Source organism: Rhinopithecus roxellana, chromosome 12, assembly GCF_007565055.1.
Source record: "Rhinopithecus roxellana isolate Shanxi Qingling chromosome 12, ASM756505v1, whole genome shotgun sequence".
NCBI classification, from domain to species: Eukaryota; Metazoa; Chordata; class Mammalia; order Primates; family Cercopithecidae; genus Rhinopithecus; species Rhinopithecus roxellana.
Window position 1 is genome coordinate 38,621,473 of NC_044560.1, and position 27,533 is coordinate 38,649,005.

The window sequence follows — 27,533 nt, forward strand, 5'->3', positions numbered from 1 at the left end:
TCAACAAAGAAAATTAGTCTCTGAAAGACATTTCTCATCTGAAACTCTCAATATATTAAAATACACTTAAAAGTTACTTCTGGGAAACATACTAAATAGGCCAATCATTTAATCATTAGCTAATTGTCAAACCCTATAAAATCATGGTATAATGTCACCCTGACATAAAGCAACATCAAAATTAGTGCATCATCTATAAAGTGAAGTATTATTTGCTTCCAAGTGACAAATTCTATTGCCAAAAAATACCACTGTACTTCTAATAAGTGACACTCATTTTAATAGACCCTACAAAAATACAATATTTTCAATGTCCCCATAAAACAGTTAACTTACAAATATTATTCTCAGAGCTTTGGTGACATCAATCAGTGATACTACTGTGAAAATCCTCATACAATACTTGAAACACTAGCATGTAAATTCATTATATAACAAAAGAACTATGTAAAATTATGAAAGAGAATGCATGCAACCAACTCTGAGAAATTATCCTAGAATTTCAAATTAATATTGTAATTAAATTAATGACTAATATGAAAGACAAATATTTTGAAGGATTATAAAATAAATTTTGATCATTTATACAGGAAAATGGTTTCAATAGAAAAGTAAGTAATTCTACATTAACCATGCTTGTCTTTCTCTCCGGTGAGAAAGCATTCAGGATTGTACATACCTTGAAACTGTTTTTGGAAAAAAAAGCATTTTATCTATTTCTGCCTAGAAAATCAGCCATTGAAATTAATGATACAGGTAGACCACAGCTCTGAGAAATTATATTTGAAGTTTCATATTTAAATACCAAGGATTTAAAATCACCCACCATAACTTTCTAACAGCAGTCTTTCGTAATGATAAATTTTATCAATTTCCAAAACTCATTTTAAATAATTAAAAAAGTAGCAAATTAGATTAAGCAACACACAAATAAATTCCACATTTACAAGTAAAGAAATCACAGGGGCTACAGTTTATAATCAACAGGAACTTGAAAGAAATAAAGCAATACCTTTCCTGCCACCCATCATCCACTGCTTAAATTTGTGGTGAAAAAGACTTAACTACAATGACCGTTAGTCTGTTTCTAAACTCTGCATGTATTGTAATTAGCTAAAGGCATTCAACAAATTAGTTCATCCTATTTTTATTCGGGTCCCAGAAATAAATGGCTAATTTATGAAATATTTCACTCTGTGTCATGAGAATTTAGCAAATGAATATGGAACCAAATATAAACACTTTATACCATATGTACAGTTACTTTCATAAGGCATTATCATGTAATTTTTATTGAAAAAGATTCAATATAGTAAAGTCTTATTTTAAGATATATTTTTTCTCTATCCGAGACGTTTAGTTTATGAAAATATTGTTTTTCTCTATATTCTTTTTGTATATATGCCAACATATACCTTGTGCTAGAAATATTTTATGGGAATTACAATTCTTTATATTTGTAGTTTCTATATAAAGGCATAGACAACTTTGAGGCAGTGTTTCTGATGGAGAGCAGAATTCATAAAGAGCTTGTGTGTGCTTCCGTGCTCCGAAATTATATGAAATCCACTTTGAGAAGAAACTTATTTGATTAAAAACAAAAACAAAAACAGAAACAAAACTGCACCAATGCACAGCCAGAGGCTGACAATTAAAACTAATACATAACCACATGAACATCATATTTATAGAGTTAACATTTTTAAGGATGGTCAGTGCTAACATATAGTATTATACATTTGGCACTAATGTTTGCCATTGGTCCAGCAATTGGCAAAATTTGTTTCTATGTATAAATTTATTTTTGAACATTAGGTCTGGCTAGACGTATCTTCACTATTTATAAAAAATATTTAGACAGTAAGCTCACGTTGAATAACTAGGTCTACTGTGTTCTGGAAACTCTTCAGTAGTAATACAGCTTTTTCATGTTCCATATGTACAAAACTGTGTCCATTTGCCTGTAAATAAACAAATAAAACAGGGCAATCAATGCAAACTATTATCACTGTATCATTGTTTCTATTCATAAAATTCATGGGAGCACTGAGCAACAAAAAGTTATCAGTTTTTATAATTCACAATGGAATCGCAATTATGGAAGTAACTAATTTTATCCAGATTCAACCAAATTTATCAATTCAACAAATATTTATTAAGTACCCAGTATGTCTTTGCCACTGTGCTAATCATCAAGATGCCCTGGTAAATAACAGATAGATGTACTGGTGTCACAGTAGTTCAGTTCCATTGTTGTTGCCCTGATTTTTTTTTGCAGGGGCTGATTGGGGTGGTCGGGAAATGGGCATATGGCCATTACCTTAGTGTTATATAAATGCTAATATAAACTCATCAACAAGACCAAATATTTCAATCATGCCAAACATGACTGGATGCTTATAGTACATTTAAATCTTATTTTGACTCACTGGAAAGTTCTTGGTTTATACACTTTTATATTAGAGAAATATTTTTTATTTCCCTTATTGCTAAATGCAAGTATACTTATTTTCTATAGTAGTGGTTCTCAATCAATCCACTATACCTAAGGAATGTGTCCCTTGGGGATAAAACACACTGACATTAGTAACAGAGGACATGTCTGCTGTCTTCTGTTTAAGAATCATTGATATAAGCAATTGATATTCAGTTTAAACATAGCCTAAGGTTACAGTTTCAGAGTTCCCTCTGTCTATTATATGAATTTTATGTCACAAAATGTATATTGTTCTCTGTATTGAGTGCCATGGGTCTTCGATTTTCTCCACATTAAGTTGCAGATGGTCTTGATTGGAATGATTTTTATTATTAATACAGAAAGAAGTGTATCCCATAAGCCTTCACTGCCATAAAGGTAAAATTAAATACAACCTTATTGAAACTTGATAGAAATAAATCTTGGCAACTTAATGACTGATGGTTATGTAATTGTTTTCTTTGCGGTTTGAGACTCAGTTGATTCAGAAAAGAGTCGATCACGTTGACAGCTTGGCTGAGTAGAGGTAATAGAGCCAGTTCACTGGATGACTTTTTCAATTTTCAATGGACTGATACTTATTTTGGTTACACATTGCTTTTTTTATTTTACTTACTGTTTTTATGCTTTCTTAAAATATGATTAATATTTCAAATAACCAATCACTTAATAATTAGACTCTTTCATTGACTTTAGCTTTTTCAAATTTAAAGCAGCATTATATCTCTAGAAATATCATACAACCTTTAAAACTTAGATGAAAGTTATATGATACATTAGATCTCATCACTAGTTCATTAAAATTGACTGACTAATGATGTGGTAAAGAAGATTCCAAAATACTACATTTGTAAACCATAGTACATCTGCCAGTAAAAAAATACTAGGTAACAGAATATAAATTCTTGGAAATTCATGTAATTAGAAGTAAAAATTTGCTTTTAATTAAAGAAACCTTAAAGGCATTCCTTAACGATATTTAATAAATGAAAATGCCCATAGAAGTTGGCATTGGTCTCAAAAAAAAAAAAAAAAAAAAAGAAGTTGGCATTGGCTGTTTCAGTGTCAGGAAACAGTAGTTGAGTAGTTTGGGCATGTTACACAGCCCAAATTTCTTGCTCTGCGTTATACTAAAAATCAGACAATGAGGTTATATTTGGTGTCATTTCTGATCAGTTTTGATGGAGAGTAAGGAATACAGCATATGGTCCATTCTTTTTTCAGACATCAGGAACATAGTGAACTTGCATGAAATAAATATTTATTCCATTGTAGCTTTGAGGGATGTACTGACTACCTTAACGCCTTCAATTTGACCAAAATACTTTAATGCCTTCGATTTGACCAAAAGTTATAACTTAATTGTGAAATTAAAATTGAACTTTAATAATGGAGTTCTTGAATGTCAAACCGTAATAATGACTTTGTGAGTGCTCAGATTTCTCTATCTGCAGACTCAAACCTGGAATTGCAATGAATTAAAAATACACTGAGAATTTTCAGGGCATTGTTCAAAATGTAAATATCTCACAGTTACAGAAATAAAAAATTTTCTAGGATTTGGAGGCCATGAATGGTACGTTGTTCATCATCATACTTGACATAGTATCAATGTTAAAAATATCAGTGTTAAGGGCAAAAGTGGTATAAAACTTAGCAAATTAATCATAGCTGTTAATTTAGAGTGGTACTTTCAATATGAAGGATCTTCAAAGAAGGTTAGTCTGCTCTCAGTGTGATTACTTTAGCATTTTTTTCAAGCAAAGAATGTGTGTCTTGTACTTACTTCTGTAGGCGTTTTGCTAGGCACTGGGATGGGAAGAAAGAAAGAGATGAAACAAGAAGCCTCCAATGGAAGCAGCAGCCATTCAGGAGGGGAAATAAGTCATGCACGTAACTAAAAATAACATAAAATGCTGCATGTAGAATGAGCCCTCAGTACACATATGCTGAATTGAATTAATATCTGAAGAGGGAAATAAAGTGCTAGAGTAGCTCAGAGGAGGGCAAAGAAGAGAGGGACATCTTCTCTTTGCCGTTTCTCTGAGGCACAGAACGAGTGTGATTCCCAAAGGACTACAGTCCTTGTCTTGTCTCATTCCTAGAGTCTCCTCGAGCCCTCAGTATGTTAACAGTTGTTTTTTTTCAGGTAAATTCTGTAGCAGTGTGTGCAGAATAAAGCGTTCTAAAATGGTTCATGTGTGGAATCATTTTTCTAAGAAATAAAAAACAAAAAAAGCACCAAATCCAAAACCTGTGAATTTAGACCATAGGCTTTAAGCATGAGAAGCAACCATAAAAATAAACTTATGTAGAGCGGCTTTTTCTTTTTTTTTTTTTTAAACAAGGCATTAGTTCAAAAAACCTCTTCTTTAAAAGGAAGAGAGATAGCCCAATATGTAAAACATTTAAACAGATCTTTTTAGAGACAGAGAAAGGGAGAGAGGTGGAAGACAGATTGGACCCAGTGAACCAGCTTACTTGCCAATACCTTCCCACCCCTACAGGGCTCATGAAAGCCCAGTGTGAAAACTGTTAGTTTAGACTAATCCTGTCATTTTATAAATGAAAAGCCTTCATTTTAAGGAGACCAAACAAATTCTCTGAGGTCAAACAACGAGGGAAAGGGCTCAGGCTGAATCACCTGATACCGTAATAGTCCTTCTTCTTGTTTCTTTCATTACTTCACTGAAATAAGACCACAATCATGTCAAGTAATTTGAGCTGACATTTCACTGGCCATGATAAAATAATGAACATTTTTCCCTTAAAAAATTGTTGCTATATCACCTCCAAAGATAATTCTTTTTTTTTTTTTTTTTTTTTTTTTTTTTTTTTTTTTTTTGAGACGGAGTCCCGCTCTGTCGCCCAGGCTGGAGTGCAGTGGCCGGATCTCAGCTCACTGCAAGCTCCGCCTCCCGGGTTTACGCCATTCTCCTGCCTCAGCCTCCCCAGTAGCTGGGACCACAGGCGCCCGCCACCTCGCCCGGCTAGTTTTTTTTTTTGTATTTTTTTTAGTAGAGACGGGGTTTCACCGTGTTAGCCAGGATGGTCTCGATCTCCTGACCTCGCAATCCGCCCGTCTCGGCCTCCCAAAGTGCTGGGATTACAGGCTTGAGCCACCGGGCCCAGGCGGTAATTCTGTTCTTTACAGTGGTTGCCAAACTGTGATTCCCATTCAGATTTCTATCAGGTTTAATTTAACTTATTTAAAAAATACTGGTAGAAGTAACATTTAGTCCTAAATTAAATATCTACAGAAATGCTGAATCTCCAATTTTTTTTTGAGTAGAAGAAGATAATAATAAATCTCAGTTCCAGAGAAACTTCTTTCATTCTTAGGACAGAAGAGCAAAATGAATTGACATTGTATTTGTTAACATGAATGTGGTTATCAGGCTTACATCTTGGATAGTTCAGACAGGGAATCACACAAGTATGTTACTATATTTGTGTAGGGCTTCTCCAGTTAAAATAAAGACCAGAAGAATCACAATATTCCAACTAATGGAGTTTTGCATTTGTGTGTGTGTGTGTGTGTGTGCACAGAAGAAGAGGCTGAGGAAATAAAGGCTGGTACTATGCAATGTTCATTGCAGGGTATAAACCCAACGATGCTTTGAAAAAATAAATGCATATGATTTACATGTATATTATATTACATGTATTAATATAATATAATTTATTATATTAATAAATATATGCATACTATGAAAAAGATGATATGAAGAACAAATGCTAAATTAATAAAAAATTTAAACTATATTGCCACATTTGGCTGCCTATATGTTTTATATAGATACATTATCATAGATTTGAATAAAATGTGTACCATTTTGAGGAAATTGCAACCTAATGAAAAATGAGAAATCACTTATTAAGTTGAAATGAAGTTACCAAGAAAACAATCTAAAAAGGGAAAAGATATTCTGAAAATTTAATCCTTAAAAAATATGTAATTAATGGGTTTCTAGCTTTAGCTGATTTGAAAGTATGGAGAACATTTTAATATAATTGTTACATTTTTCCAGAAGACATCTCTTGTTATTTTAATTTTATTTGATATCTTCTGTGCCACAAAATATTTTTTAATTGTCCCTTTTCATGATTTAGACACGAAAAGACTGAAGGTTAATGAAAATAATATTTGCAATTCCAACAAAAAGTAGAGCTTTGCAAACAGAGCTCATCAATCTATTGTAAAACACACTTGGTTTCTGAATTTCCTCTCTTATTCTCTCCTGGATTTATGTTTGATTACCTTCTGGTAAATGTTTTGTTAAATGGATAAATTATGGATGTTCATATTGCAGAAACAGTCCAGATGATGTTGTAATTCTCCTAGAAATTCTGTTGCATTCTTACTATTCAAGGCTCTAAGCTTAAAAACTAGCCTCAGAGAAGGCCAGACCACAGGGTTGGTGGGATTATCCAACAGAGAGGACAGCACAGATCTTTTTAAACTCCAAAAAAAGAAATCAGTTTGGAGATATGGGCATGTGATTTCTGGTTGATTTAAATTCACCCTCCAAGGGATAAGCCTTTTTAAAGGGCCAGTACACATAAATTTTGTATGTTAGATAAATATTAATACATTGATATATTGCACTTTGAATGCCTACAGCTCTTAGAATGAGGGAAAATGAAATAATGCAGCAACCAAATTAGTGCCATAAGAGCAAGGCTTCATGGTGTTCAATTCTGATTGCCAGGTATTATGAGAAAGAGTAGGAATCTCAGATAATCCTCATTGTGCTTCACATTAACCAGAATTAATTCTCATTTCAAATTTTAATCTGGTAAGAGTACTCTCATTAAGTATTAGGATATATTTAGGGCTGAGTATACTCATAATCAATACTACATTGATTCTATGTCAAGCTATTTAAAAAACTTTCCTTTCTATCGAAAACCTGAATTACAGACTTTCAGTTCTTAGAGAGTTCATATGAAAAATTTACATTGCTTTTGTAAATGTGAGAAAGTTTGAAGTTTTAATGAGTTTTATTCTAGTATTTTAAAAAACCTTTGCAGAACAAAACATAAATAAGAATTTCTCTCTCTTTTTTTTTTGAGACGGAGTCTTGCTCTGTCGCCCAGGCTGGAGTGCAGTGGCGCTATCTCGGCTCACTGTAAGCTCCGCCTCCCAGGTTCACGCCATTCTCCTGCCTCGGCCTCCTGAGTAGCTGGGACTACAGGTGCCCACCACCACGACAGGCTAATTTTTTGTATTTTTAGTAGAGAGGGGGTTTCACCGTGTTAGCCAGGATGGTCTCAACCTCCTGACCTCATGATCCGCCCACTTTGGCCTCTCAAAGTGCTGGGATTACAGACGTGAGCCACCGCACCCGGCAAGAATTTCTCTTCTGTGTTAAGTACACACATGTACTGCAGCTTGAATTTCTCATGAATTAAGGCTCATAAAAGATATGGCAACGTAGAATATACTCAACTGAAGACTGAATTATTTGAATAGAAACTCAGGTGTGGAACTGATAATAAATAGTAAATCTGAATAAATTTATTTATCTGCTCTGATTTTTAAATGCTTGTTTTCTTTTTATCAAACATATCAAATGATCATCTCCAACAAATGAATTTTCTACCTTGATTTGCAAGCCAATTTCCCAACAAGTCACAATCCTTTTACTTTTCACAAAAAGAATAACTGCAAAATCAACCCCAAATTTTCGGGGGGCTCTTTGTAGCCAGGCTGCTTTCCACTTTGATGAAGAGCTTGCTCTTAAATGACAGGCTGGCGTTCATTTTATCAAATGTTTGATACTCAGCTCTTTTTGTCTCTCTTCCTGCTTTGTTTCCTGCTCTGTATAATTTGGGTATGTCTATTTCCAGGACTAGGTTGTGGAAGGCAGGAACTTGGTTACATTCATTTAACATTGTTTACATTTCTTGGCACAATACTTTGTACACAGTGGGCATTTGATGCACATTTTCCAAATAAATAAATAAATTAGAAAATGTAATAAATATGATACCATCAGCAAAATTTGCTCCATAGAATCAGTATTGTGTAATGGTGTGAAAGTTGTCAGAATCAAATGGAGTGACTAGTGTTAAACAAAACAAAACAAAACAAAAAACCTGGCAAATAGAGTGGGGAAGGCCATGAAGAGAGGGTTCTCATACTTATATACCTGATAACAAAAACTATCACAAAAGACTGCAAAAACACAACCTTACACAAAAGCCATTGCAACCTTACACAACAAATACTTCTGCAGGGACATTGCCCAGCAATTGGTTGTCCAATCTTGGACTGGCATCATCCTTGCTATTGATCTTTGTAGCCAAGGATAATTATTTAAAAGTAGTTACATAATCCTTATTTTTTCCTTTAAAAACTGCTGTCTTTCTTCAACGTCCTGAATACATGCATAGTTTACTATGGCATATGTATTCCCATTTCAATGCTCTATTCCCAAATAAACATCACTTTCTTTTAAAGAGTCTCTCTGTTTGTTATTTTGTTGACAATGGAAGAACTCAAATAAGTTATCGAACATCTGTCAACAATAGATGTCTTGCAGGGTTGTTGTATGATTTAAATGACACAATAGAGACACTTAATGGATGTTACTTTTCTACTAGCTAAACTACGAAGGATAGAGTCAACTTAAAAAACCTAATTTGTTTTATTGGTTTTCATGTTTTACTAAATACTCAAAATATGTTTTGATTTTCAAAAAGTATTTCCTCAATATTTTTATTGGTTTTCTGTGCAAGAATGTTGTATATTATGAAAAAAACTAAATGTATAATAATATGCAGTCAAAATCTGGCATATAAAAGCATACTTTAAAAGACAGTTTAACGATGGGTTCTCATTCTGTAACCTAGGCTGGAGTGCAGTGACTCTATCATAGCTCACTGCAGCCTCAACCTCCTGGGCTGGAAGGATCCTCCTACCTCAGCCTCTTTAGTAGCTGGAACTACATGTGCGTGCCATCACGCCTGGCTAATTTTTAATTTTTTTTGTAGAGATGGGATCTGCTATGTTGTCAAGGCTGGTCTTGAACTCCTGGCCTCAAGCAATCCTCCTGCCTCTGCCTCCCAAAGCATTGGGATTACAGGTGTGAGCCACTGTGCCTAAACAACACAGTTTTCAAACCTATTTCTGGTTCCTTTCTAATCTAATTGTATTAAACGAAATCTTACTCTTCAATGTATTATATCATTATAAGCAATTATTTACCTAAACATTAAAAGTTATGTGATTATTCCTCCATAGTCCCCCACCCCCAATGTCTCTGGTGCTTTTGATTTTCAACCACAAATAAGATAAACTATAGAAATGTGGAACTTACTTGGCCTTGTTGGGAAATGCTTTAGTACAATTTTCAAATACTTTATTTCTTCAAGGGTTCAACACTTCATTTTAACCATAAACAATTTCTCATTCTTTAGGGGTTTTATTTTTGGAGGTTTTTTTATTTTTGAGAAATTTTTAAAAACTCAGAAACTGAACATTAACCCTTTCTTCATGATTTATGGTAATAATTGTGAACATCAACACTCTCTTGGACACAGCCATGGCCCCGTTAGTTTGTTTCTATAACAAACATTTCCCCAAGTGTGTTGTGTGGAAGTGGTTAATTGACACTTTGGTAAAGAGGACTGTAGAGTTAAACATGTTGAAACATATATCTGTAAGATTTCTTAGAGTTCTTAGCCTATTTAGTACAGTGTAAAGTCCTGAAACAAGGGATAGAGTATGAAGTGATTACGAAACTTAGTTCACCATGAACTCTTTTTTTTTCAAAGATAGGTCAAAAAATGTCATTGAGAAAAACTGTTCCATACTGAAAGTACAAAACGTTCTTTTAAAAGCCAGAAACAAGATTTTAGAAGTACAATCTGCTATACTTCTAAAATCTTGTTTCTGGCTTTTAAAAGAAGTTGTTCTCTTCTATTTCTGGCTTTTAAAAGAAGTTTCTCTCTTACTGCAGAGTGAAGCTGTTGGCTATGACTTCTTGCTTCTGGCAATGAGCCTGGAGCCAAAGACTTTCACTTTGGTGGTCTGGACAACTAGATAAAAGACTCCCAGGTATGATATAAATCCTCTCTTATGAGTAAAAGGAACGAAATGTAGTGCATGGACTTTGTGACATTAATTATGGCTCCTCAGAAGCACTTTGTTTTCTAGCTTACGTTTTGGTTTCTTATAGCTCTGGCTGTTGAATAAGTGAGCTTTACCTAAGTAAGAAAATTCTCTCAGCAAGCTGATCACACCTACTGGTCATTAACAGAGCCATCGAATTTCCATTCAGACAAGGAAGCATTGATTCTGTGTTTGTATATATATCTGTGTACAACAGATCCACCCATACACAGACATTTCATTTAGACTTCTCTTTGGGGAGTCTGAACTTACCTCTCCCATTCTGAGCTTTGAATACCATATCTTGCTTGCTGTCTCTCCCTACCGCCATCCTGAGCCTCACTCCAACTCATCGCCATGCTTGAAATTCTCCCAGTCCATGAAAAACTTATTAAAATCCCAGGGTTTCCTTCCTTCATGACTCTAACACGAGTCTGGGGTCTTCTTCCCCAATATTCTCTCCTTTATACTCCATACTCACCCTTTCTAGCATAAAACTCTTACCCCTGCTCCTGAAAACTCATGTCAGTCTAGCCCACAGGTATTCCTCCTCCTCCTTCTTTTCTCTCTGTTAAGCCTGGAGGAACTTCTGCTCCACCAGGAATAAACTCCCTTCTTTCGACTCCCCCCACAACCAGAGATCTCCATGATCCCCAGTGCACCCAGCCACAAAGGTCTCCTCTCCTACTCCCTCACTGATTCACTGGAGGAGCTAAGAAGAGGAGGGTCTTACATCTTGTATTTTTGTCTGTGAGTGGCCATCCTCTCTGCATCCCAGGATACACACTTTTATATTAATTACTCCATTCCGTGAACACAGCTACAATATTTATTAGATACATCACAAAATCAAGTACTTTATTAGTTTCCTAATGAGTGCATACATTCACTTTGTCTCCCCAGCTATTAGTTCCCTTAGGACACATGAATTCCCTTCTACCTATTAAGGGGCTTCTAATGATATTTCCTTGTAAGACACTAATCAGGATGTGGAGTGGAGTTGTCAGTGGGTATAGAACAGAGCAATGATAATAGGTCTAACGAGCATCAAACCCCATGATTTTGGCCAAGATAAGATGCCCTGAGCCAAACAACTTACCATAAACTAACTTTAAAAAAGTAAAAAAAGCGCAATAATGACTTTGCTAATAGTCCAAGTATTTGTTGATAGACATTGTTGACAGTAGTTTCTTGAACTGTCTATATGAATTGTAGGGCCAAGGTTCTTTCAAAGATGAGAAAAAAGGAAAAATATCTAGCTTGTTTGAATTATTATCTCATTGATTATTCTCTTTTAGCATCTTGAAATAGAGCTGTAGACAAAGAGTTTGGATTGCAAATTTCAAAACCCTTAAAATGATGACAAGGTAAAAGAGACTATAAAATTATCTTCAATTAAGTACCTTATTTATATACCTCATATTAGAAAAATCTGTTTTGGTTATTGGCAAAATCTGGATGTCGTTAACTAATTCTCTATAAATTATTTCACTTCTCTTGCCAAAATTAGGCTTATGTATGGAGATGGGGGTGGGTAAATGAAGAGGAGAGGGTTTGACTTCCCTGATAGAACAGGACACACTTGCAAGTGAGTTTTAGGTTACAACTGTGAATCATGTTGTTAACTATCAGGTACAGTATATATATATTTTCCAGTCTATTCATCTTTTCAACAGAGTAACTATAATTACTAGATTTTCTGTATTCATATATATTTTGAATTATAAAATGTATAATGAATTAGAGTGAATTTTTTAGTTGAAAAGAACATTAGAAAAAAGAAACTATGATGATAAATTGACAAAACGGTCATTTCAAATATTGGCAAATTCAAAAGGCTCATTCTGACATATTTTTATATTCCATACGCTTTCAGTTTTTTCTCTTACTATTATATAATTGAACTTAGCAGAAGGTGAGTCTATGAAGGGTCAGTTGCTCTTTCCATACGCCACACTGTCTTAGGGTAATTACAATGTGTCTATTCTGGGAAAATGAATAGTACAACAGAAAAATGATGCGAATATGTTTTAATTAACATCATCCCTTATTGCACACATCTTCATGTAATTCAAATAACATCCTCATAATATCACAGCAGAATAAGAAAAGAGTGGACGGTATAAAGAGTTATAGAGAAAGAAAGAGATCTAATAAATTCTGGGTTTGGGAAGAGGGATTAGGAAAGGTGTATCTCTTATGCTCTCTCATATATCTTTTGCTATTTGCTATTGGGTTAGATTAAACCCCAAAAGTACTGACACTTAGGGAGGGCCATTCTTTTCTTTTTTCCTTTCTTTTACTTCGATTCTCTAGGTTGAACATTGCCATTAAGCTTTGTAAATAAATTCGCTCCATTGAAAACACATGATTCTGACCTTTTAAGTGACAGATAACCCAATGTTATGAAACAATTTTTCCCCAGCATTCTTTAAGCTAAGAGACAATAGTTTTATAAATAGATAAATATATAGCTTGCCTTCTTAGCATCTGATGTTGCAAACAATTTCATTTTAGAATTAGTCATTCTCGTTTCTTTCTTTCAGAAAGTACAATTGGCCATGTGTACTTTTTAACTAGTATGAATGAAACTGTAAATACATAATTTGATTAAAGCCCATGTACTTTTTTCTTTATTGAAAATGGGCTTTGATTTTATTGGTCTAGGTACAAGTGAGTTCTATGGCAAAAATAAAATGTCACATCCTTGATAGTCATTTGTGGAGAGAAGAGACATCTTGGGTGCAGCTTTTCTGCAGTATTCTTGGCTAAAAATTTCTTGCTACTTCTTGCATGAGGAATCCATTTCCTTGCATTTTGCTGTATTTTTACCTCTCCGGGATTAGAAATACTGAACCCTCATAACCCTCATGTCCCCACATATAATTCTAGAATTTCACAGCCAGAAAAGAGCATTCTAATACCTTGCAAGTAGACACTAATGTTTTTATTTTTATTTTTTATTTTTTTGAGACAGATTCTCACTCTGTCACTAAGCCTGGAGTACAGTGGCATAATCACAGCTCACTGCAGCCTCCAACTCCTGGGCTCAAGTACTTCTCCCACATCAGCCTCCCGAGTAGCTGGTATTACAGGTGCTTGCCACTGCACCTGTTTAATTTTTAATTTTCTGTAGAGACGAAGTCTCTCTGTGCTGCCAAGCCTGGTCTTAAACTTCTGGCTTCAAGCCATCCTACTGCCTCTGCCTCTCAAAGTGGTGGGGTTACAGTCATGAGCCATCATGTCTGGCCCGACACTAACCTATGTTTCCATCTGCAAGATATACTGTGTATAATTTTGTTATAATACTTACATATACATTTCTGAATTCTAGCAGAAAGGAAAAATCTTTATTTTGCTTCTGTCATGGAGGAAGGAACTCTGTAACACTGGCTCAAGCTATAGCATACTTCTCTACCCAGCCTCACATTCTAGTAGGTAAGAGATTCGAGATTAATTGGCTATATTTTTTTCCAGACTCTAAGATTTAAAAAAATTTCTTTGAAAATCAGTGGAGAAAAAAATTAGCCATTTCCTTTGCTAATGAGCAGCATTTACCAAATGTTAAGAGAGTTACATTGTTAGTTTAAGTTTATTCTCAGCTGTTTTTCACTGCAATTCATACAATTTTCAAAGAGTTGAATTTGTGAGCTAGGAGGGACTTCAGACATATAAACAGCAGTTCATTTTACACATAATGAATTTGAGGCCCATAGACATGATGTAAAATATCTAAGATCAAAGAAAAATATAGAACTTCCATAATAAAGTGGTAAAGGAAAATTTTAGATTATTATATGTGTGGTTGTTATTGTTTCTCAGCTCTAGCTCAAAAGACCAACTGCTGCTTGCATCTTCTGCCTGCATAGAATGGACTCAGGCCTGCTGGGTGGTATTTCTATTGTGACATTGGCACAGGTTGAAGTAGCTTAAACTCTTTTCAGAGAACTATCATTTTTGAAAACTTGAGTAGCTGATCGTGATCTTGTTAGTTTAAAACATTTCCGAGAGGCCAGGTGCAGTGGTTCATGCCTATAATCCCAGCACTTTGGGAGGCCAAGGTGGGCAGATCACCTGAGGTTGGGAGTTCGAGACCAGCCTGACCAACATGGAGAAACCCTGTCTCTACTAAAAATACAAAAATTAGCTGGGCGTGGTGGTGCGTGCCTGTAATCCCAGCTACTCGGGAGGCTGAGGCAGGAGAATCGCTTGAAACCGGGAAGCGGAGGTTGTGGTGAGCCAAGATCGTGCCATTGCACTCCAGCCTGGGCAATAAGAGTGAAATGCCATCTCAAAAAACAAACAACAATAACAAAACAAAACAAAAAACAACAACAAACAACAACAACAAAAATTTCTGAGAATGAAATGTTAAAGCAATCTTAGGATTTCTACTTTTCTAGGACTTTCTGAGAGAACGTAGTACATTGGAGTAGAAGATCTCCTTGGAGCTGACTTGAGGGGATCCTTGCATTCTTTAACTGTGTTTGTATGGTTGATCTAAGGTTTCTTTTTTACATATCTGTTGCGGGAAGTCAGGGACCCTGAATGGAGGGACCGGCTGAAGTCATGCCAGAAGAACATAAATTGTGAAGATTTCATGGACATTTATTAGTTCCCCAAATTAATACTTTTATAATTTCTTATGCCTGTCTTTACTGCAATCTCTGAACATAAACTGTGAAGGGTTCGTGGACACTTATCACTTCCCAAATCAATATCCTTGTGATTTCCTATGCCTGTCTTTACTTTAATCTCTTAATCCCGTCATTTTGGTAAGCTGAGGAGGATGTATGTCGCCTCAGGACCCTGTGATGATTGCGTTAACTGCACAAATTGTTTGTAGAGCATGTGTGTTTGAACAATATGAAATCTGGGCACCTTGAAAAAAGAACAGGATAAAGCAATCTTCAGGGAACAAGGGAGATAAGACTTGGAGTCTGACTGCTGGTGAGCCAGATGGAACAGAGCCATATTTCTCTTCTTTCAAAGGCAAATAGGAGAAATATCGCTGAATTCTTTTTCTCAGCAAGGAACATCCCTGAGAAAGAGAATGTGCCCCTGAGGGTAGGCCTATGAACGGCCCCCATGGGGGCAGAATCTTTTATCTTTTATGGTCGAAGCCAAAGGGATGAAATAAGCCCTGGTCTCCTGTAGCACTCCTAGGCTTATTAGGACGAGGAAATTCCCGCCTAATAAATTTTGGTCAGACAGGTTGTCTGCTCTCAAACCCTGTCTCCTGATAAGATGTTATCAAGGACAATGCATGCCCGAAACTTCATTAGCAATTTTAATTTCACCCCGTCTTGTGATCTCTGTGACCCACACCCTATGCGTTCACTCCCTCCCCTTTTGAAAATCGCTAATAAAAACTTGCTGGTTTTACGGCTCAGAGAGCATCACAGAACCTGCTGACATGTGATGTCTCCCCCAGACACCCAGCTTTAAAGTTTCTGTGTCTTGTACTCTTTTCCTTTATTTCTCAAACCAGTCGCGATGCTTAGGGAAATATAAAAGAACCCACATTAAATATCGGGGGTGGGGTTTGCTTCCAATATGTTGATGTGAGGTTCCTTTTTCACGTGTCAACTGTGTTTGTATAACTGATCTAAGGTTTCTTTTTCACATGTCCTGTCTTCTCAGTGAATCTAAATCTTCAGTATATTATGTTGAGACATTTCATAATTGTTGCACATGGTCAAATATCAGCAGTATCAAGTAGTTCCACCTATTTATATAATGGGAAATTTCTGGGGTTCTGAGTCAAAATACTGAATCTTAAATACGTCGATAATGCTTAAGAGCTTTTCCTTGGAATGTAGAAAATGATTATGTACCTCTTATATAGGAAGTGAATTAATGAGCTGCAAATCACTGATAAGAAACAAAGCAAAAAAATTAAAGACAATGAATTCAGAGACAAGGACAAAAAAAGCCAAATAAATGAGGTTATGTAAAGTATTTGCTTAACTGTTTATTGGGGTGAACCTTTTCTGATATGCAGAGCTTTAAGTGAGTGAAAGTCATTTTCCATCACACAATGCATTTTAAAAAGTCACCTTATATACAGCTAAACTTTTGTTTATCTAAGCAGGGGGAGTAGAATGATGTATTATGTATTTCATAGCATTCAAACAGTAATAAGCCTGTGGCTGAGAAGTTAAATATGGACCAGTTCCTTCTCCCTCATGAAAGTCACACACATACTGTGTTTGGGCATTTACTCTTACTTGATAACTATGCATAGATTCACATATATACATATATTATATATATATATTTCTTATATTATCAAGTAATTCCATTCAGTTCAACAAAAATATGCAAAACATCTGTCATGTGCCAAGTACTGTGTAAGGTGCTAGGGATATAGGATTTGTCAGACTGAATTGTTTTTGACTTGACTTTCAGCCCCAAAACAATAAAGGCAAATAAGCAATGTGAGAAGGACTTATTTTCAGTCATGTAATTCAAATCATTTAACGTGGTAACATGGTTACATATCTGTTTCAGTATTGGCATTTGCATGCATTTCTTTTATCTGCCTTACCTGAAGGATCTTATCACCAGGCTGCAGTAGGTTTGATGCTGGCCCATCAGGCTGAACCCTAGTAACAAAGATACCCTATAAGTCAGAAGTAACAGAGGTTAGGATTCTATTACCAAGAACCAGGCCTACTTAAACAAATCTTCATGTACATAGAAAACAGTGAAACAGATTCAGAAACAGTTTATGCGTGTAGGCTTCAAAGATTATTATAGTATTTTAAGCAAGGCAGCACTCTCCAAGCCAAGTTTAAGAAAAGCAACATTTTTGCTTGCAAAAAGAAGCTTATCTTGTTTTGAAAGTGCAATTATGATTTATAAATTGATCTCATGGCATATTCTTAATGACTTTTTTCTTAAATCATTTGAAATGTGATGCTGAACCATTTTTTGTATAAATTCTGAATTTGTCTTAAGTTATTCTTCTTAAATATGTTTCCATTAAAGGCAGTTGAAGGTATTTGAAAAAGTATCTTCTATTTGATAGTTCATTGTATACTTTAAAAGTTTTACCAGAATTATATATACATTCGGGTTTATTTTAATGCATATTGTTTCATATGTTACTGAGAATTTTAATATAAAATGCATATGAACAAATTAAATATAAGCAAACTGGAACATGCATTTTAAATAAAGTTTATGACTATATTGTTATAAAATCCCTAAATTGATTAATGCAGTTTATAAGAAAGTAAAATTAATTTTGTTGACGATGTATAGAAATAAAACATATATTGAATGTCTACCACATGCTAGGCCTGGATGGTTCATGATATAGACATAGACAGAATATAGTTTCTGACTTTAATGAGCTCACAGTCTAGTGGAGGAGAAGTCAATAAAACCAATAATTATAAACATTGTGACAAGTGTTATAATAGACGTATAACAGATTGTAAAAACATGTTGCACCTAGCTTATATTTGTGTGTTAGGTCTTCCAAGAGGAGAAGATACCTGATAGCTGAATGACAAAGAACATGCAAAAGTCATCCACACAGGTAAGGGGAAGAAGGATATTGCAGAGAGAAGGGACAGCACATAAGTGAGTGTGCCTGTTATATCTGGGAAATTGCAAGTGGTTCTGCTATGGCTGGAGTGCTGATGGAAGGGTGGTAGTGGATGGGGCTGGATGGGGCTGGGAGTGCAGCAGAGGATCAGGCCAAAAAGTAGGTTAGGGCAAGATTAAGATGGCTTTTCATAAACCTTCTTACCAATTTCAGGTGCTACTGAAAGATTTTAAACATGATGGTGATAAGATTTCAATTGACATCCAAAGAACGAACTGATGAATGGATAAACAAAATGTGGTATATATCTATATAATGAAATATTATTTGGCAATAAAATGGAATAAAGTATGGAAACGTGCTACAACATAGAAGAAAGCATTATGAAAACATTATGCTCAGTGAAAGAAACAAGTCACAAAAGGCCAACTATTATATAATTCCATTTATGCGAAATGTCAAGAATAGGCAAATGCATAGAAACAGAGAGCAGATTAGCATTTGCCAGTAGCTGGGGAGTAACTGTTAACATGTACAGAGTTTCTTTTTGTACATAACAAAAATGTTCTGAAATTAGATAATCATGATGGTTGCACAACTCTGAACACATAAAAATCACTTAATTGTACACTTTAAAAGGGTGAATTTTGTAGTATATCAATTATATTTCAATATAGCTGTTAATAGTTTTCTATTCCTAAGCATTATTAATAAAATAGAAGACAATATTTTGATATTCTTGCCTGTTATTTAGAAAAGCATGTTGTTTGCTGATCTGTAAACATAATGACTCACTTAAACGCATAACTTTGTGTGTGTGTGTATAAATGGTTTAACAGACAGACCCAAACTAAAATATTTCTACTTGTGTTTTCACTTGGTTTTTCAGAAGTTTGTGAAACCTATTAATGTAAGACTTTTGAATGATTTTTATCTTTCATATTTTAATCTGTTTTTCTTCTTATTTAGAGATGAAACTACAGATAGGCATCAAAATTTCTAGAACACTGTATAACTTTTAACCAAGTAATTAGCCTTCTAGGACTTAGAAGGATATAACTGGACAACTATGCAATATACATGTGCTAATATGTCCATAATAGTATTATTTGTGATAACAAAAATTACAAACCATACCTAACAGTCTAATAACAGGGTATTGATTAAAGAAATTATAGTAAATCCATACAGTAGAATGATATGTGGTCACTAAAAGTGGAGTCCTAAATGGCTGAGGTAGAAGTACACAAATGTTTAATGAAACAAGCAAGTTATAAAACATTGTGTGTGGTGGGATGCTATTTTTGCTGAAATGTGTTTATATATATATTTGTGTGGACAAATATCTGCAAGGATATCTTCTAAACATTAACAGTGGTAATAAAGGGTAATGGGACATCAGGGTTTTTTTTCTTTTTTCTTATTTGTGTTTTCCTATTTTTCTACAATGGTTACGCACTACTTATAAGATTAAGAAAATAAAACAAACTTAAAAAATTTGGGTTAATGGTGGCACTCTTAGGAGTGATGCTTTAACAGCGTTGGCCAACTCAGTTGTACAAATGGTCAATTCAAAAGAAAAAAGAAAACTATTTGTTTGAAAAAAAAGAGTTCAATAAGGCTCAATGATTCATCCACCAGGCCAGTGAATAGCACTAGTTGTGACAACAAATATAATACATGGTTCTTTCCACACTGGGCAAATAGCTCTCATGTTCCATCATTTGAAGAGACTATATATACACAATCAGTTCCCCTGGTATCCCCTCCTTTACTACTGGGGTCTCTGTACAATAGGCAGAATGACTCTGTTGCCCAAAATAAGCCACTACATCTCTGATTGCTGGAAGTGAAGTTGTTTTGACTATTATTTTATCTCAGCAGTCAAAATGTCTGCTACCCAGTTAATTTTGATTGCCTTTCTTTAGCTCATTGTACAGGAACAGTTTTAATAATGTTTGTATGAATCCAGTTCATAGAAGTTGAATTATGGCCATCATATCTGCAATGCTGGGAGGAACTAGCAACAGTCCACACCTGAACTACTGAAAGAATACAAATGTGGTGTCTGTGGCAGGTTTAATTTCACTGATCACATAGTTCTGGAGGATTCAACCTCTGTTCTGAAGACTTGCTTTGCTTACTCTTATGGTGGCCTGAGCCTTCCAAAGCATGTATTGCTTTTTTCCGAAAGCTTTATTACTTCCCTTTATTATGTCTTTTTAATCAATAAACTTTATCAACTAAGAAATTGGTCCTGCCCATTGGTATAGTTTCCTTTTTTCCATATGTATCCTATCAGCCAGCATACTGCCACATTAATCCAAACAGAAAGCAATGACTGCTCCATTTGATCATGGTTTTTGGCATTCACTATTTGTGGAGGTGGAATGTTTCCCAAGACTGCCTGCAAAGGTCAGTGCCTTAATTTTTAACTGCATTTAGGCATATAAACGTTGCTATATGAAAGAGACCAGATAAATCTAAACCCATTTTGTGGTCTCTTTTATGATGAATATTGATGAGAAATGTGAAAATGCTGACCCTGCTTTGAAAAAGCTCATTGTAGCAACGTGTCATCCTTTTAACAACTCATTTTATCTTGAGATTTTAAAGAATACTTTGGCACTGTTGACAGAGTTTGGTGGGAAATAATCAGTCTGTTTGTATTCTAAAAATTAGAAACAATAACTTCCTACTGTTTGGTGAAAAGCTATCTCCTAACTTCCAAACAATAAGAAGCCAACTTGTGTGTATCAAATATCCAAATAATGGCATCTTATAAATCTTTCAACTCTGCCAGCAAGATCTTAAATGCGTTGTTTCTTATAACATTTGGCAGAATGCTAAATGAAGGACAAATTATGATGCAATACATTTAAAACTAGCTATGTAATATACTAATGTAAGTCAAAATGAAAAATTATAATAGCTTATTATTGCATAGCTTTATCATAAAACTTTATCATAAAACTGCTGTTATATAATAACCCATAAAACCAGGAGCTAAAAGCAGCAGCAACTTTAATTTCAAGTTTAATTTACATACCATGAAGACTCTCTGCTTCTGTCAAGTCCCAGAGGAAGGGAATCAATAACCCTCTTTTTCAAAGAGGCAATATGTATTAGTTTTCTACTGTTGCTGTAACAAAGTACCATAAACCTAGTGACTTAAAACTTCACCAATTTATTATTTTACTGTTCTGTAGGTTAGAAGTTCAACATAGGTCTCACTGGGCTAAAATAAAAGTTTTGGTATGGCTGCATTCTTTTCTGGAAACTTCAGAGGGAGAATCTATTTCTCTGCCTTATGTAGCTTCTAGGAAATGTCCACATTCCTTGGTTCACGATCCCATTCTTCCATCTTCAAAGCCAGCAGTGGTAAATCTCTCTGACCATTTTTCTGCTGTCACATCTCCCTCTGACTGCAGCTAGGAAAGATTCTCCATTTTTAAGGCCTATGTGATTACACTGGGCCCATCTGAATAATTCAGGGTAATCTTCTCATTTTAAGGTCCTTAACTTCATCACATCTGCAAAGTCCTGTCGGCCGTGTAATGTAACATATTCACAGTTCTGATAATTAGAGAATTAGGATTTTTTTTTTTTTTTTTTTTTTTGAGACAGGGTTTCACTCTGTCACCCAAGTTGGAGTACAGTGGCATGATCGTGGCTCAATGCAGCCTTTGCCTCCTGGGTTCAGGTGATCCTCCCACCTCAGCCTCCTGAGTAGCTGCGACTACAGGCATGTGCCACCACACCTGGCTAATTTTTATATTTTTAGTAGAGACAGGGTTTTGCCATGTTGCCCAGGCTGGTCTTGAACTCCTAAACACCTTGGCCTCCCAAAGTCCTGGAATTACAGGCATGAGCCATTGTGTCCAGCCTAGAATGTTTTTGAGAAGCCATTTTTTCTATCTACCACACTGCAAGTAGTGGTCAAGAGCATAGCTCTTGAGTTTACCTGTCTGTGTTCACCATTTACAATTAGTGACCTTGGCCAAGTTAATATCTATGGACTTAACTTTTCCTCATCAGTACAATGGGTTAATAAATGGTACATACTTTACAGAATTGTTAGATGAAGTGACTGCGTACTTCAGATAAAATAGAACAATGGATGACACTCAGTATAGCATCAATAAATGTTACTTTAATTATCAAGTGTCTGAAACTCTGCCAGGCATGGTGGCTCACTCCCTTAGACCCAGCACTTTGGAAGGCTGTGGTAGGCATATTGCTTGAGCCCAGGAATTTGAGACCACCCTGGGCAAAATGGTGCGACCCCATCTCTATTATTACTTTTTTAAAAAAGTCTGAAACTCAATCTACAACTCAAAGTCTTTAATCCAGCAAAGCCCACATTGAGAGTTTCTGAGTCTCCAACTATACCAGATTTATTGGCAGAAAAAATTATTTTCCTCTCTGTTTAGAGTATATTGAAAGGCCAATATTTGCCATCTTTCCTTTGAATTCGTAACAAATAAGGGGACATTGGCATCTCTTATTTAGGGAAGGGGATGAGAAGGGGCTGGAAATTTCCTCCTGCCTCATCTATGGCTTCCTGGTTGTGACTCACAGTGATAATGGCTCCAGTTACTGTTCACTCCTAGTGGTGGACATGGGTCCCATCTGGAGGGCTTTCTAAACGATTTTTTATTAACTTTCAGGGACCACTTTCTTTAGTAGCTCCAAGTTAGGAGTCTCAACCCTTTATAGTAATGGCTAATAGAATCCACTATAGTTAGTGGCTTGTGGCATCTTTAAGTCGGTTTTTCTTATGTCTCTCACTTCAGGTTCTTTACTGACTTGAAAGCACAATGGCTTTCCCTCAGGACCACCTCTAGAGGGTAACTCACAACAGAGCAACATGGTAGGTACTGCAAGCTCCTTTCAAAAGAATGGAAATCTTTGCTTTTCTCAGACACCAGCATTCGGACGTGTTTGAGACAGGCACAGATCCTGTGGATTCACACATCACAGAGGGACTCCTCTAGGTTTGAACCAAAGTTAATCTAGAGAGAGCTAGCTGGATGTGCCACATAGGCATGATCTGTTGCCATTTCCTATTTCCACCTCATTTTAAAACTATCAATAGTCTTGCCGGGCGCGGTGGCTCAAGCCTGTAATCCCAGCACTTTGGGAGGCCGAGACGGGCGGATCACGAGGTCAGGAGATCGAGACCATCCTGGCTAACACGGTGAAACCCCTTCTCTACTAAAAAAAATACCAAAAACACCCCCACAAAAAACAAAAAACGAGCCGGCAAGGTGGCGGGCGCTTGTAGTCCCAGCTACTTGGGAGGCTGAGGCCGGAGAATGGCGTAAACCCAGGGGGCGGAGCTTGCAGTGAGCTGAGATCTGACCACTGCACTCCAGCCTGGGTGACAGAGCTAGACTCCATTTCAAAAAAAAAAAAAAAAAAAAAAAAAAAAACTATCAATAGTCTTTATACAAGTCATAATGACTATTCCAGAAGTACTCATAATGGGCTTATAAAACGTTTTGCTTTTCACAAGTAATTTTGGAAAAGGATAAGTTTGGGAGGCTTCTTGCATTGTTAAGATCTGACCTTGCCTTACTGGTTACCTAGCCTCTACATCTCTGGACATAAACCTTAAAGGACTTAGAAAGCTAGTTTACAAGGCCAACATTTAACATTCTAAGTTTAGAGGAGAAAGGAACTTTATACGGCTTTTTAATGATGAAGGTGAACGATTGTGACAGTCCAGCTATTGTAAACGTAGACACCAAAATAGAACTTGTCTTAAGGGACCTACGACTTCAACATATGAAATATGTTTTCCTTAAAATTCTGAAAAGTCTTGGCTCTAGCTGATGCTGAGAAATTGGTTTCTAGAAGACCATATCTCAAGTAAAAATTATATACAACTACAATTCAGAACATATTAGTTAAAAATAGCATATAGTATTTCATGCTTTCATATAACTATGGAAGTTCAAAGAGTGTTTCTAGAGGCAAAACTGACTCATGAAAACAGCAAACAGAGCCATAGATTCAATAGCCATAGATTCAATTTTTAGGGGGAAACTTTTTTTTTCTAAAAAAGTAGCAAATATTAATTTTCTTTCATAATGTGGGCAGTGTTAATATTGAAGCTATATTGTGGCTTGTAGAAGCAACATTAGATATACATCAGAGCCTATATTTACTTACTCCCTATGATTATTAGAACACTTGACATATCAAGGATAAAGGTATTATCAATAGTGCTCCTCTCCATGAATCAAAAGTGTGATGACAAAGTATTTTAAGGTTAATTGCTATGCATCAAGTTTTAGGCTTTGAATAATTTGCTACCTTAGCAACTGATAAATTCATATGCATCAAGAGATTTATCCTATGGCCATTAGAAGCTAAGAGAGAGGAGAAGTGAGGGAAGAAGACAGAAAGAGGGAGAGAGAAACAAAAGGAGACTGACAGCTAAATATGATGCTTCCATGAAGGGCTGCATTTAGCTCACAAAACAGTTAAGTGTAAAATCCATAAAAGATGAACAGAAAGGAGTACTGCTTTAGAAACAGAAAATTTGAGGCAGAGATACAAGTAAAAATTCTGCAACTGATTAAAGTCTTCTAAAAATTTAACAAAAATTTTATGCATAGAAAGGAATTTCAGTTTCATTAATTTGTAAAAAAGTAAATATTACAATGGAAATCACTTGGTTGCATTTGTAAAAAAATTTATTAATAATGCATTGGAGCAACAAAGAGACTAGTGCAACCCAAAGAAATGGACTATGGGATCACAAATCTCTTAGTGGCAAGATTATGAAATGTAATATTCTAGCAAAATAAATACACGTCGTTTGCTCTTTGGACTTGCATCATTCTTTTAGGTCATTCTAAAAGTTTGTTTAGTAGCATATATATATATACACATATATACACATATATACACATATATACACATAAATATATATGCTACTAAACAAAGAGCGTCAAGATGACACTCTTCAGACCTGTTAAAAGCAACCAGAAATAAGCAATTTATTCCTGTTTCTCTGAGATTGCTTTTAGAAATGATATATTAGTACTAGAATATTTTTTAATACTTTGATACTGATTGTGGGCTGTTCTTTTTTAGAGAATTTGAACGTAAGTGCTAAAATTGTGTTTGGTTTTGGTCACTTTACAATTATGTTTTAACTTTTATTAATTGCTTAGTATTTCTACTATTGTTTAACAATTAAACATATCGGGGATGTCTGTCTATTGTGACTGAAAGTGCATTTGCATCCTGTTTATTTCTTAGTGAAACTGTTAAATTTTCTTTTACTTGCTTGTCATATGTTCTTTTAAAAGTCAATAATCATATTCATTCACTTACAACCCTTCTGGATTTCTGGACTCTTAGGAAAAAATAAAAGAACTATTTACCATTTATTTTATTTTATAAATCCTTTACAGCCTGTATTTAATTTGGGACCCCAACTTGTGGTGAATATTTGAATTGCTAAGATTTGTACAGTTTACTGATCCAGTCAGAGCCCCTACTGGCTTTTCCTCTCAGCGTCACAAATAACATAAAATAGTAAAAATGATTAAAAACAGGAGTGGGAACTGTAAAAGGCTGTGAATTCTTCTTTTTAGCTATTCTTAAAATAGTATTGACAATCAGGTTTCTGACGATAATTTCTGAAGGCTCCCTCAAAGCCCCTCTGTTTGTATAATTTTTTGACACTATCTGCACTATTTTAAAATCATGAATTGAGGCCGGGCGCGGTGGGTCAAGCCTGTAATCCCAGCACTTTGGGAGGCCGAGACGGGCGGATCACGAGGTCAGGAGATCGAGACCATCCTGGCTAACATGGTGAAACCCCGTCTCTACTAAAAAAATACAAAAACTAGCCGGGCGAGGTGGTGGGTGCCTGTAGTCCCAGCTACTCGGGAGGCTGAGGCAGGAGAATGGCGTAAACCCGGGAGGCGGAGCTTGCAGCGAGCTGAGATCCGGCCACTGCACTCCAGCCTGGGCGACAGAGCGAGACTCCGTCTCAAAAAAAAAAAAAAAAAAAAAAAAAAAAAAAAAAAAAAAAAAAAAAAATTCATGAATTGAAAAGTGAATAATTCAGTGAAACTTTCTTTAACTAATTCTGCTAAAATAAGGTTTTTGAAGTGAAAAATTGTTTTGTTGTAAGCTATATTCAGTCAAACTGATTCTTACGGGTTTAATATGGTTTTATTCAATGGTTAATGCATCATTTTATGGTCAGAACATGCTAGAACATTTCTTAGAGATGGCTCAGGAAGTCAAAAAGGCTGGGGGCAAGTGCCAGAAGACACTACAGTTGTGAATTCTTGATATGATGACTAATAAAGTGGCTGTTAGGTCAAGGCCGTGCATAGGTGGTGTAGAGTAGAACGAAAGGGGTGGGGGAATCATATTTAGTCTCGATATTTATATAATTATTTAAAATTTTACAGTGCTGATATTTTCATTCATTACCTATGTATTTTTAAAAAGGTGTAGGTTAAAGAAAAAGGATACTGTAGTTGTACACATCTGAGACTAAGAGTGCATTTAAAGGAGGATAATTATGCCACACAGAGGAAAAGCATTGAGACTGCCTGTGGCTGATGGATGAAGCGGTAGCAGTTCACACTCAGCAGAACCAGTAAAGATTTAGAAGTAAAAGTCATTCTTGATTCTCTCTTTGTCTGTCTGGCCACTCTCATTTTATGGTCCAGAGATGAACACCTTCAGGGAACTGAAGCCACCTCAGTTAATGCCACCACCTCAGCTGAAGCTACTCCAGCTAGTGCAAGTTATACAAAACTTGAACATATCATGGGTCTTTTTCTTCAGTGTAGGAATAAGGAAAGTTTCCAAAGTTAGTCATTCTGAGTCAAGGTAGAAACATTCGTTGACAGAGAGGACAAAGGGAACATCTGATTTTTTTTTCCTCTTTCAACAGAGAACTCAGTATACCTCAATAAACAAAAAATGACAAATAAATACATATGACTTTTCTTTAATCATTTTAATGTTTAATTCTACCCTAGAGAGGTTGCTTGTTTTCTATTAATGAATGTCCTCAGGGGTTAAGTGATAGTCCCTTTTAATGGAAATGTGGTTTGTGCATGGCGATGGGTTTATTCAACACGATTTTTTAATATAGGAAGCAGTTTTCTTTTCCATTGTACTTAGAATCAGATACTTAGACTATGTATAACTATACTATTTATATTGTAAAGCTAATGAATAATTAAATAAATGCATAGTCCAAGTGCGGTGGCTCATGCCTGTAATCTCAGCACTTTGGAGGCCGAGGTGGGCGGATCGCCTGAGGTCAGGAGTTCGAGACCAGCCTGCCCAACATGGTGAAACGCTGTCTCTATTAAAATACAAAAATTAGCTGG

At 35.5% G+C, this 27,533-nt stretch overlaps 1 protein-coding gene across 2 annotated transcripts in view; it reads right to left on the minus strand.

Moving 5' to 3' along the window:
* Positions 1-257: 257 nt before the first annotated feature.
* Positions 258-27,533, minus strand: part of LRRC7 (leucine rich repeat containing 7) — a 468,702-nt gene continuing 441,426 nt past the window's right edge. Inside the window, exons 25-26 of one of the 2 annotated variants that reach the window (XM_030913316.1) lie at positions 17,146-17,220; positions 258-1,961 (exon numbers count right to left, since the gene is read on the minus strand). In XM_030913316.1, coding sequence (XP_030769176.1) covers positions 1,854-1,961; positions 17,146-17,220 — 183 coding nt within the window. In that variant the 3' untranslated portion in view covers positions 258-1,853. The remainder of the gene's footprint in view (positions 1,962-17,145; positions 17,221-27,533) is intronic. The other variant, XM_030913317.1, reaches the window with a different exon arrangement.